The 13,510-nt window shown below is 40.2% G+C and overlaps 1 protein-coding gene across 1 annotated transcript in view; it reads left to right on the top strand.

The window, feature by feature from the left end:
• Window positions 1-13,510, top strand: part of itfg1 (integrin alpha FG-GAP repeat containing 1) — a 143,592-nt gene that overhangs the window by 2,195 nt on the left and 127,887 nt on the right. Inside the window, exons 4-6 of the mRNA XM_053320941.1 lie at window positions 958-1,015; window positions 1,506-1,583; window positions 1,696-1,790. Of these exons, the coding sequence (XP_053176916.1) occupies window positions 958-1,015; window positions 1,506-1,583; window positions 1,696-1,790 (231 nt within the window). The remainder of the gene's footprint in view (window positions 1-957; window positions 1,016-1,505; window positions 1,584-1,695; window positions 1,791-13,510) is intronic.

The raw sequence follows: 13,510 nt of genomic DNA on the forward strand, positions 1-13,510 counted from the left end.
CACATCTATCTAATTTGGGAATGATGAAGACAACATAATGTGTGAAGTACAAGATGACTTTTTCTGTTCATCAAATCCAAAAAATGAAGAAGTCTATCTTTCACTGGAGTTAAAATGCTGTTGAAAAGCAGTTAATAAGCAGTTACCAAAATACCACAGAATGCCCCTTTTTTTTCTTTCCTAAGATTTTTTTTTTTCCACAGCAGACATTTTGATTTGTCATTGAAAGAAAAGCACAGGTGTTGCTAATTATGTTAACTATGTCTCTGTATTATTAGTGTCACAGTAAGCCATGGCAGTGTGACACTAAGCCAGCATGAAAAATACATGAACCTGAAACAGCTAAATGGAATTCAACCATAATTAATTAGATTATATACCTGTGCTTTTCCTATTGCAACATGTCAAAATGTCCTCTGTTGAAAAGGTCTATTATCATTCAAACTATCGACTGGACAACTGTTAAAGTGACTGTCCGTACTTCATCAGAATTATTTTATACCATATTTTTTTGTATTGTTGAATTTTGTAGTTCAGTAGTCACCAGCTTAAATTGGGAATATAAGGGAATCATATTGATGTCTATTGGTAAATAAATACATGCAGCTGTAAGTTTCTCTTTTCTGATATTCTTCGAGGAATACTTCATCACAGTTATGGCATTGTAAAGGAAATAATAAATCTTTTATTATGTTAAAATATACTAAACAAAAAAAGGTTATTTTACTTCAACTTCTATAAATACAGGACAAAAAAAAGAGAAAAAGAATAGACAACAAAGCAGTGATTAGATGCCTGGTGCCCTTTGTTCCTAGTTAAGCTGTTGACAGAACTAAATAAAATCTGTTTAGCCCGCTCTGACCCTGCAGCAGATACCAGCCCACTGATTTCTGCTGCTGTGTTTTTGTCAGAGCCAGCATTACTCAGGGCTTGTTGACTCTGCTCATTTTTCTGCAGATGTGGGCGGATGGCTGAAGCTGAACAAGACCTTTAAAGATCAGCCTCTCGTTATGGAGTAAGTATGATTATGAACGGTGCTAATGCAAACGTTTCATTTCTGCTTCATTGGGTTTGCTTTTGATGTTGATCATGGAAAAGTGTAAAATCGTTCCTCATCAAAGCACGTTTTTATTTTATTTTATTATTATCATATGTGATGAAATTAGCTTTAGATACCATTCATGAGGCCAGTATACTGCACTGCACAAATCAGTTGATTATGTGTACAATGAATTAAAAAATGACTAACCGTTATTATCATATTCTGCACCTGTTGTTTATTTTCAATGAGGTGGATGAAATATTTCCTTATATTACCTCAATGTAATGCAGTCCAATACAGCACCACCTGAATGAGGTCTCAAAAATGACCATAGATGGTGGATCTACACCTTTCTGACAGTGTCAAATGAACATGATATGAAATTATTGCAGGACCGTAGCATTAATTTGTATGTTGACCCCGTGTAAGTTTTAATAAAGTGTATTGATTCAATTTCCCACAGTTTCAATGGGGACTTGATCCCGGATATTTTTGGAGAAACCACCCAGTCATCCATTGAAGTCTGCTATCTCTCCAACAGGTAATTTAATCATTGTCAAACTCACTTACAAACACGTGTATGTCTAAAGCTGTCTCTAAAAGGTTGAGCTTTGAATCCCACACTGTTGCCTTGTGGTTCTTCTCTCCTTTAGAAATCCAGTGTGGCAGAATGCATTGACTTCATCTGTCAGCATGCGCATCCCTCACTCTAACGCTTTCATTGACCTCAACATGGACTTCACTGCCGGTGAGTCAGCGATGTTTAAGCAATGTCTAACCATGAGAAACAAACCGAAAACGCTTCGTTTTTTTTTTTTTTTGAGAGCACGCAGCGTACTGTTCATGGAAGCTGTGCTCAACACTATGCACCAGTGTTATCAGATCAAACCCCTTACTTCTCTAAATATAGTGACTTGTATATTTTAAACTATTACAAAACCTTATTATGACAAATTGGCCTCTTACTAGTTGCTGGTTGTTTACAGCTGATTCCATTGGCCAGGTGATCAATGTAATCTGGGTGATAATGTGCAAAAAAATAATTACAAGCAGGTAAATCAGAGGTTTAAACTGGATCACGTGACACTAGGAGTTGACTCAAGTGCTGTTTCTACACTAAGGTAGGATTTAATGGAAATGGATTGAAATGTTTCCCTTTTAATCTCAGGTTTACCATTCTCTGAAGCAACTTTAGCTGTTTGTTACAAATGACCCATTCCATTGAAAATATAAAATAATCAATTTTCTGAATTGTGGAAACAAGGTAAGTTTAAAGAGCGTCTGTAATTAGATAACAGGTTATGAGCCACTGTGATGACAGGTTTCTTGCGTACTAAAGTGTAACTCCCCACTGTGTCATTGATTGATTACAACTAAGCCCTAAATCCCCACTGGGTACTTTTATGTTATGGCTTATTTCTCCACTGTGGGCTTTCAGTGTTTCCCTACATGGATCAATAATTGTTATTTGTGTGTGAGGAAATAGCCAGGTGTAAAACAAAATACTTACAATCAAGTACTGTATCAAGATACAAGAAACTGAAATGGAACAACCAGCACTGAAATGACAAATCATTTGGGGTATCAGCACTCCAAGGCAATTTTTGAAAAGGGGTGTAATTGTCCACATTAAATCACACATTGCACTCTAAGGACTGGCATGCTATTTGATATTTTTAATCATACATGTCTTCTCTCAAGAGCTATGCACCAGTAGGACTCGAGTGTATGTGTATTGTTGTATAATACTTCAGCTTTGTAGTGTGACCGTATCCACACTGATACTCTGCTAACAGTGGCGTCAGTGGACAGTCATGATGCAGTGCTATTATGAGTAAGGCTCATAGTTGTTAACACACCCACCACAGTACTCACATTGGTTCTCAGTTTGAGGCTTGAGTAAGTGTGAGAATGTAAGAAGTGTGAACACCAAATAACACACAACACTTTATCTAAAAGAAAGTACCTCGTAGAAAAGGAAGTAGGACCTGCCACCTGACTCACTCACTCTGTGCTGGCTGGTGTTTCAGTCATTAAGTCCATTAAGTCACAACATTTTTTTTTTATTTCTGCTTTTCCATTCATTAGTGAAACATAGACTTTCTGTAATATACTTGTTTCTCCTCAGTTTTCTCTTTATTTTCTATTCCTGGGAGTTTATTTCCTGAGCTGTCAGCGTGGTAAGAAGATCTTTACTAAACTGCGTTGATCAGCTTCTTAACTCTTACGTGCCAAGAGACATAAACTGCATGTGAAAATAATCACAATCTTTATCTTTTTTTTTTTTTTATCTGAATATTTTTTCTCAAGAACTGGTAAAAATTGTAAATGATCCCCTACAGATACAGCATTTTAGACAGGAATACCAAATGTTCTGATTCCTGGGTAATGGATTCTGTCCAGAGTAATGCTGACCTCTATTTTTGCTCACAACACTTCAAAAATCTCTTTCAAAAGGATTCAGAGAGTTGTAAACTGGAAATCCACCGATATTGCTTTCTGAAATGTTTTCCTCACAAAGTTTCTCCTGAGATAACTCCAGGACCCGGAGAAGAGACCATAACATATATTTAATGTCACCAATTTTCAAGTTGGCTAAGAGAGAAAGGAATTGCCATTTTCTTCACCAGTGAATGGAGAAATCGCCCGTTCTTGTTTTACAGCATCTCGCTCCTGTCCTTTTGCCCAGTAAGTGTAGCGCTGTCACTTAGACTTATGGAAGGACTTTTTCTTTTTTTCCCCTCTGGAAACTAATCCTCATGTTTAAGGTAATCAGAAAGGATTTAGTCTTGTCATACTCACTGCAGGTATCTTTTTGTGCTATATGTTTTTTACTCCCAGGGCCTGTCACACTTTAACCACAGCAGATTTTTAATTCATATTTAATCTGTTTAGGGATTAAGAGAAAGTCAATACATTTTCCCTTTTTTTGCCAGACTCAAAGAAATCCTGGTAGCAATATTTTGGTGTTTATTATTGATATAAAAAGCTGTTCATTAAAAGTTTATTTTTTTAAAGAGTTTTATCTCATTTTTCTTTTAGTAGAGATTGTTACCACTATCACCTCTTACTTCCTTTCCTTTATCCATGTTTCAAATGCACATGGACACAAAAGGCCAGTGATCATCATATCCATGTGACTCCTTAAGTGCATTCAGCTGCATTCAGATTGCTGTGGGTGACTGCGCTGTATGAACACAGTGTGAGGAGGAGAGCCAGTGGAAGGAAAAAAAACGCCCCTCTGTACATCTGGTGGATGTCAGACTCTTTGGCTGCTACTATCTGCAGAGGCATAGAGATGGATGGAGAGAGAGAGAGAGAGAGATAGAGAGAGAAGGAGACAAATGGAAGCAGGAAGTGATGGAGAAATACAGCTGAGTCAGAGAGATGAGTTTGAATGAACGGGTTGAAAGAAATGATGATTAAAAAAAAAGGGGGATAAAAGGGCAGAGGGCGGGTGGGTAAAGGGGGCGAGCAAGGCCGCGGGTGAGTCCTCAGCATGGCTCAGCGCGCTGTCTGCTGCAACCACCTGCTCCTCTAAGCGATACCAGCTGGAGTATCACAGCGCGGCATAAGCGGGAGAGAGACTGAGTTTTGAAGACAATCTGGGTCCTGCTAGTTAGCCAGCACAAGATCACAGTTAGAAGCTTTTAGTGATATGACTGTTCAACTGCCATTGCACAAAAATGAACAAATAAATGATAAAAAAAAAAGTGTGACCAGTCATGTTTAAGGCGGAAGAAAAGAGATGGGTCTAAAAAATATCAGTGGAGGGGAAACGATGGAAAATGCTTGATTACCCTCAGATTTGAACTGGGAGTGGGGAATTGAAAAGCAGTGATAGGTCAAAGGATGGTCTGGTGGCGAATAAGGGATGGAGGAGATGGAGTCAGTTCATGCAGAGCTTTAAAAACAAAAGAATCCTGAAATCAATTGTTTGTTCCACTGGTAACCAATGAAGAGAGACCAGTATAGGAGTCATGCAGTCTCTCTTCTCGGTGCCAGTGAGGAGTCTCGCTGCTACATTTTCAATCAGCTGCAGGCAAGATAAGGCTGACTGACTGATTCATAGTGAGCATTGTAATAGTCAAAACAAGATGAAATAAAAGCATGTACAATGGTCTCCAAATCCTTAACGCTTGAGTTGATTTGTTTATCAAATCTTAACCGAGTAACAAAGATAATGCTTAGATTTCTCGTGTGGGAGTTTTACATTCAGTGTTAGAGTCCCACGGGTGTTTATTGTGCCGTTGGAACAGTCTGTAGGGCTGAAGATTGGGACCTCAGTCTCCCTTTGATTTAACAGTATGAAGCTCTTTGCCATCCAGAATTTTACAATATCAATGCGGCTCAGCAGGGGTTTCAGCAGGAGGTACATCTGGGTATTGTCTGCATAATAATGGTAAGAGATAATCTATTTTCTCGAAATAGACCCCAAAGGAAACATGTATGGAAAATAAATGAGGATTTAATGGGAAGCTACACTTCATCAGACTTAGCAAGGTGTGCCTAATAAACCGATAACCTAGTAAATTTTCCCCCCACACAACCTGTATATCACTTTCTAACATCAGTAATGATGTTTCTAGAATACTGTCTTCATCTTGTGTATTTGCGTTCATCATCCGCCCCCTGGATCTCTTTTCTTCCAGTATTTGTTAACATTTTGACAGAAGTTTACCATAAGTTTTTGCAGCATAATTGAATCTCTCATAACGATTAAAGGTGTCTCAAAATTGTGCAATAGTAATGAGTATAGAATGAAGGTATGGATTTACATTCATCCTAATTAAGACACTCAGAGTTGAGTTGAATGAGTGTGAAACAGTTGAAAATGCAATAAATGTAAATACGGAATGTCAAATTCAAGAAAAAATAAAATTGATTTGAGGGCTCATTTAGCATTTGGCAGAAGGGAAACATTTCCATGCAGCAATAAAATTCAGGTTAATCTGAAGAGAATTACAAGTCTAAATGTAGCCCATCTCTATGAGCATGTCTAAAATGAGAGGGAAGGAGCCTAATGTACTAATCGACAGTAAATCACAAGACAAAGTGCAATTCCACATGAAAACATTAGGTATAAAAACACATTTAGACATTCAGTAGTTATTAATATTTATGGAAACATCTTTAAATAGAGGCAGTTTTTAAGTTGAACACTTGACCTCTTATCATTTTTAGGTTTCCATTTTGGGAAACCCTGACTGTCCCCTCTTTCACCTACTGGTCCGGTAATGCAGTGAGGTATTTTGTTAGTGTGGTCCAAGGAAGATGAGAGGTGTTTCATGGCCGTGTCATGACTCCAATCTCACTCCAGTGTCATAGCTGTAAACAGTCCCATGGTAGTGTATTGGCCGACCCCACTACATCCGCACTGCCAGCAAGGGAAAAAAAAGAGTCTGGAATTGTTTCCTGGCCGGTGTCAGGGCCTCATTTAGCCCGCTTATTGGACTTTCCAGCCAACTAACCTGGCGGCGACATACTGCATATGGCTCGTAATCTCTTTTGTTACTATCATCTTCTTCCAGCCAGTGTCTCTAACAGCACCACATTCATAACAGCTTTGTGTTCATGCTCTTTTATTTCCCAGTTATTTTCTCTCTGTCCTTGCACACTGGGGGATTTCAGGTTTCTTTAAGATAGTTGTGTTTTTTTCTAGCTCATTCTATGACATTTGTACTTCAGTTAATAATACAATCTCAGAGTCAGGAGTCAAGAGTCTAGAGAAAGACGAGACAAACACAAAGCTACAGTAAACTATGTTTCCAACAATTTGGTCCAGCTACCTCAAGCTGGTCTAAAAGGTAGCACCTAGAAACTGTGCTACCTTTAACATGTTGTATGTACATGTGTAGTACATAACTTTTCTTTGCACCACAAAATTAAATATATCATTAAGCAACGAACGGGTTTTGTAGAAGTAGTGATTCTGTTCTGCTCACCCCAGTGACAGCTATGTAATTAGCAGGAAAACGGCTTTTGCAGGACAGCCACGGGGTTCAGCTTCATACAATAGATGGCTGATGTGAGCAGGTGCTTCAGTAGTCCCCAAAGCGTCTGTAATCATTAAAGCTAAATGACCACAGGAGACATTCTTATCATTTGAATATTACACCTTGGGAATAATCGCCCAGTTAAAATCAGTCTCCAGTACAGGATCACAGTAACCCGCAGGGGCCATATCACATCATGTCAATTCAGAAACACGACCGATAGGCAGGAACTTATCAGAAGCATGATAAGAACCTGTTTGAGGGAAAAGGTAATAACTGCAAAGTAATTATAGATGCCATTTTGGGCAAAACATGCACAAAGACAGTAGTACTGGCATAAGAATCCATTGCTAGGCAACGGGCATGGTAATGCTCTGTGCAGCATCCAATTAAACAAGCTCTGTGTCGAAGTGGCTTGTTGATTGACTAATGATGTGGTGGTGGGTGGGGGGGAGAACAGATTTGCCACCTAACAAGGATGGCCAAGAAGAAGAACTGATTATACAGGGATTAAGTCTACATTTGGATGACAGAGTGAGGCAAGTCATTTTAGTAATCGTGGCGCTATCACAGAGAGGCATATACGTAGTGAGGTTTTACACCACAGGAATTATAGATATTAATAATGGAAATCTAATGGAGCTAGTAGCTGTAGTAGTAGTTGTTTGACATACAGTAAAAACTTTGACTGTTGACCTCTCCGATTTATGGAAGTACTTGATTACAAGACAGTGATTTCAGAAAGGTTTCCTTGTACTACAAGAATGTATCCACTTGGATGAGTGTTTCTGGAAAGCTCACTTTTCAGGGGAATAAAATGCTGGCTTCATGTTGATAGATGGCCTAGAAAAAGAATTAATTTGGGATTATTTTTCATTAATCTTCACATTCATTTGTTCATTCATTCCCTTTCTACTAAAACAGAGAAGAACATTTCCCCGCGTTAAACCCTTGGCACCTACAGCAACATGAAGACTTCATCTTCATTAACACATCAGTTGCCATTCACTGCTTTAGCTCACGTTCTAATTTCCTCGTTTTATAGAGATTTGGAGTGAGCTCACAGGCAAGTTAGGAGCGCCTGGTGCGATGCGCCAGCCCTTTGAGGTGTGTCGTTTGTTGCGTCTCCGCCTACAGGAAAACTGGCGCATCTCCAAACGGGTAAAAGAGACGCTGTGTTTATTTGGGTAAGCATGGGTGTTTTTACAGATAAATGAATAATAAGAATAAATGAGGCAGAGCTTTGCTTCTCTGATACGCATAGCACTGTGACCGTAGCCTGAGGTTATACTGTCTCCACTTGTTCTGTCCCAAAATAAATTCCCTTTTATAGAGAAGACTAGATGGACATGTACAAAAGGCTGTTCTGGAAAAGGCAATACTGATGTGAGTCACTTGTGTTTCATTTTTCTACAACCCACACAGAGGTATTTAAATCTTCATTTAATTGAACAGTCACATATATGATCATACATTTTCTTATGCTTTTTTAAAGTCATATCGTCTGTTAGTCAGTCGATAGGTCCACCATTCAGACTGAAGTACTGGAAGAACTATTGGTTGGATTGACAAAATTTTTCATGGACCTCAGAGAATCAACCCTCTGATTTTGGTGATTCACTGACTTTTCATCGAACACCACCATGAGGTTGACTTGTGTGATTTTGACGGAAATATCTCCACAGTTATCGGATGCTGCCACGAAATTTGGCAAAGACATTCAAGTCCCCCTCCAGATGAACTCACATGAGCCCTAAACCTTTTATCTTGTGCTATCATTTGATCATACTTTGAATTGGTCCAATACCCTTGGTACATGGCCAAATAACTTTTTTTACTCTTTTTTTTCTAGTACTTTTCTAGTAATTCTAGTGACCTTCCCATCAGGCTGTTTAGTGTTATTTCACAAATGTTAGCATGATAGCACACTAAATTAAGATGATGATATGTAAACATTAAAACTGCTGCGGTTCGAATCCCGGCCGGAGGTCCTTTGCTGCATGCCACACCCCCCTCTATCTCCCACGTTTCCTGTCTGTCTACTGTTGAATAAAGGTATCTATGCCAAAAAAAAGTTTTAACTAAGCTTGATGAATTCTACAAGTTTATATCTGTACATTTTGGTGCAAAGCCAAGTGTTTTTTACGTCAGTCTTAATATGGTGTGAGCCTTCTGTAAATTTAATTAGTTTTCACAAATAGAGACATATAGACACAAGTGTATTCAGCGCTACTACAATGCACCTCTCTCTTGATGTTGGCACGCTCCAATGATGTTTGTACTGTATACGCACACAATATATCCGTTCCGGTTCATGAATGAATGAGATTTCCTATGCTTGTTACAGTAGTTCTGTGAGCAGTTTCTATTTACACACATATACACATGTGCAGCATAAAGAAAGTGCTGTGAGCAAAATAGGATGGAAAGTGTGTTTGTGTGTGTGTGTGTGTGTGTGTGTGTGTGTGTATATGAGAGGGTTCGGCCATAATCCTCCCCATAGCAACTGCACCTACGTTGTTCCCTGTAATGGTTTTAGGAGATTATTTCTTCCGGGAATAGCATTGCTTCTTTCTGCACTGGTGTGTTTTGCCATGTTTGTGAATGAGACGTTTTGATAGATCGGGGCGGAAGTCGCACCGTGTGGAGTAGAGCTACATATTGGCTTAGAGATGGATTTATTCTGCAGAGCTTTTCACTTTGTTCCTGGCCTGGATTCTGCATTTCATCTGAATGTGTGTGTGTGTGGGTGTGGGTTTGGGTGTGTGGGTGTGTATACTTGCATGGCTGTCATTGTGAGAACCAATTTGAGTTTTATACCTGGGAAATGAGGACATTTTGGCCATTAGGCAATTAGTTGTGATGGTTAGGGACAAGATAATGCATTATGTCAATGAATGTCCTCACTAATATAACTATGCAAACACATACACACAAACGCGTGTGTATGTGTGTGTGAGGTGATGTGAGGCAGGGGTGGGGGGGTGTTCATGTGTGTGCACATCAGAACTAGCATCAGTTGGGGTGTGAGGTACAGTTTATTGATGTTCCTATGCACATGTTAGTCGTGCATATGTGCACATCAGAACCAACATCCGTGTCAGCGTACTTAAACAAATAAATGTGCTTGTGGTATAAAGTGCGTATATTAATATAAACCAGTGTGGTTGCCATGACATTGACAGACAGCATTCATTCTTTATTGGAAGTGCTGTGGCAAAGATACTAAGCCAGCCATGTTGTAGCCTCAGGGAAAAAAATCTGCAAGAGAAAAGCATCTTTGAAGGGAATCTTTCAACCCTCCCAGCCTCTGTCAGACATTTCAACAGAGGGGAGAAATTGACATATTGTCATATTTCACAGCATTAAGCAAGTGAAAGTGTATGTGATGACACAGCTTACCCCGACTGTTCTCTCTCAAGCAACAAGGTAGCAGTACAAATGTATTTTTTAACGGTTTCTTCTGCTCCCCTCCACGCTATAGTAAATCGTCTTTGTGGGCTTTGGGTAAGTTTGGAAAAGCTCGTTTCACAGTCCGCCGGTTCCTTGCTAGCAGAGGGACAGGGCCACATATCAATGGAGGTGGTCGGCAAAGATTTGGCTCCACGTCCCACACAGTTCCCTCTGTCCCACACCTCTGAAAGAGACACTCTGACAATATGCATTTAAGTATAGATTTTGAGAAATGCACCGAAATGCATGTCCAGTCAAGTGAAGGAACATTACCAAAATGAAATCAATACTAAATTTCAGCAATACACAGAAGATGATAAATGCATTCATTTAGTGGGCTTTTTACTTGTACATAAACAGTAAATGCTCTTAACTAGGACCAAGATCATATTAAAAGGGACAATGTCACCCTCATCTAACCTTTTTTTTATTGGTTGCCTTTGTTTTAGAATTATTAGAAAGGTTTTATTGATTACATTAAAGGCTTTGCATGGCCTGCTCTCCAGTTATTCTTCTTACCTCTAGCGTTCCTCGTCAGCTTGAGGTCTTCAGGCAGAAACCTCCGAGCTATTCCTGTATCATTGTGAAAGGCTAAAGGTGAGCAAGCGTTTGCTGTCAGGGCGCTACAGCTTTGGAATGACCTTCCTCGGGATCTCAACCCCATAGTATCAGTGTCATATTCTAGATTCTCCTTAAAACTGTAGTTTGTCTTACAAAGCAATTTATTGCTGTTTTGAAAAGACATTTTACTCCATCATCCCTTAAGCAGAATATTTCCTTGTTAGCACTGTGAGTTTTGCGCTGGGCTGAAACATTACTGAAGCTTTCTGGAGGGCAGCCTCTTTCTCATAGTCTGAGCCATGTCTAAGAAGAGATGTAACCAACTTTGACTCTAAATATCACTGCTGGAGCTGGTTGAAACTCATGTGCTTGCTCTCTTTCAAAAGATTGTGTCTACTGCAAGGACATGTAGCATTGAAGAAGTTGAATGGATGATACCAATGTGATGAATCTTCACAGGTTGTGTTGTGTAGACCAAATGTCATAGGTTCGTCAGATTTTTCTTTAAAAAATATAGGTAACTGAAAGATTTTTGAAGATTTGGCCTTTCTTGTTTGACTGAATGAGGGACTGTTTGCCCAGCCTGCGTCAGTTTCTACTATATTATATGTTGTTTTCCCTCTCCCTAGTTTTGAAACAGGCAGCAAATATGAGTAGATTGCACAGCAGAGTTGCAGACTAACCTTATCACCTTGCATCTCCCTGCTGTCTCCACGCTGTGAGTGCGGCAACCCCTGCAACGTCTGTCGGAGGCAAAGTATCTGTTTCACTGGTGACGGCTGTGACATTTCCTTCAGAATGCCAAAGGCCCTCCCCCTGTCCAGCTGAGGCATGGATCAGTCTGAGGGTTAAAGACGGAGGGAGCAAATCGATACAAACACACGAACACAGAGGGGCCTGACTGAGAGGATGCGGGATGACTTATAGCAGGGGATCAGACAAATGTGCACAAAAAAGCACACAAACACTCACACTGCTTTCATCCTTCTCATTTTGCTTTATTACTGTCAGCCTTATTCAAACACACACACACACACACACACACAACCACATAGACACATATACACACAGACATAGACGTGGACATTTGTCTCCCAGCCCCCATGAGATCAGTCAGCATGGCGGCCTTCTCTGAGCCCATCTCCCCAGCAATCCCCGAGGGGGTACAGCACAGCACAGCACAGCACTATGTGTGTTTGTGTGTCCATGTGTGTGTTTGTGCCTTTTGTATGAGTGTGTATGTACGTCCTCCTGACAGCCAGCAGGGGAAAGGAGTCACAGCTTGTTTGCTGAGTAACAGGCTAACAAATAACCTGCTCAGGGGCATTAGAGACACGGAGAAAGGAGAGGATCAGCTCTGTCCCTCTGTCTGTTTCTCTTCTTTCTTTACTTGCACTGTCCCTCTACTTCTCTCTCTCTCTCTCTCTCTCTCTCTCTCTCCCTCTCCCTCTCCCTCTCTCTCTCTCTCTCTCTCTCTCTCCCTCTCCCTCTCCCTCTCTCTCTCTCTCTCTCTCTCTCTCTCTCTCTCTCCCTCTCCCTCCCTCTCTCCCTCTCTTTAGCCATCTTCCTGTAGCTCCTCCTCATGTTACATTCTCGTACTTTTGGCCCAAACTTCACTTTTTACTCCCACACCAACACACACACAAGCACACACACTCAGACATGCACACAACCCTAATGGCTCGGAGCACGGTGATGATGAGCGAGGTGACAGCACACATGCACAAGCACACAAAGCATATCAGGCGCTAATGCAGCAGCCGTGGTGCCGGCTGTCAGCTCCACTCTGCATTGCAGGCTGGGTAAACAACCACTACTGCTGCTGCAAGGCCTTTTACAGGTGTAAGGAGAGCAGCGTAATACTGCTGCTGCTTTTACTGTTGTTGTTAGCGCTAGATTGCCTTTCTTAACTGAAGAAAGGATGTTTAGGGACTAGATATTGGAGTGCAAAGGAGTGTTTGGAGGAGGAAAGTACCAAGGAGAGAAAGTTTAAAAGGAGAAATTTGATGTTTTACTGTCTCCATTATCAGGATTTTCCTCCTCTATCTAATAATGTCACTATGTTCTGCCATTTTTAAAACTGAATAGACTGCAGGGTTGCATTATTAGCTCATTCATCTATTTGAGACATTGCTGATTGGATTTTTTCAAAATTTGTGGGAATCCCTTTGAGAGATTAAGATCCCCACTATTCACTGGCAATTTACACAGAAAAGTGCACAGTAGATAATAAAAGTAGCATGCTTGTTACTGTTACTGTCAGACAAAGTTCATATTATCAGAATCTTTAATGTATGCAATCTATTTGACCAGAAGTTTCTGAGAAATTTCCTCTCTAGTTTTAGATGTAGGGTTAAATATCTTGCTCAAACAGTCCTGAGTGCTACCATACATACTTAAAGCTTCAGAAATGCTCACCCACCTTATCATATGGCCCCCCTTTTCCACTCTGTGACAC

Source organism: Scomber japonicus, chromosome 1 (assembly GCF_027409825.1).
Source record: "Scomber japonicus isolate fScoJap1 chromosome 1, fScoJap1.pri, whole genome shotgun sequence".
NCBI classification, from domain to species: Eukaryota; Metazoa; Chordata; class Actinopteri; order Scombriformes; family Scombridae; genus Scomber; species Scomber japonicus.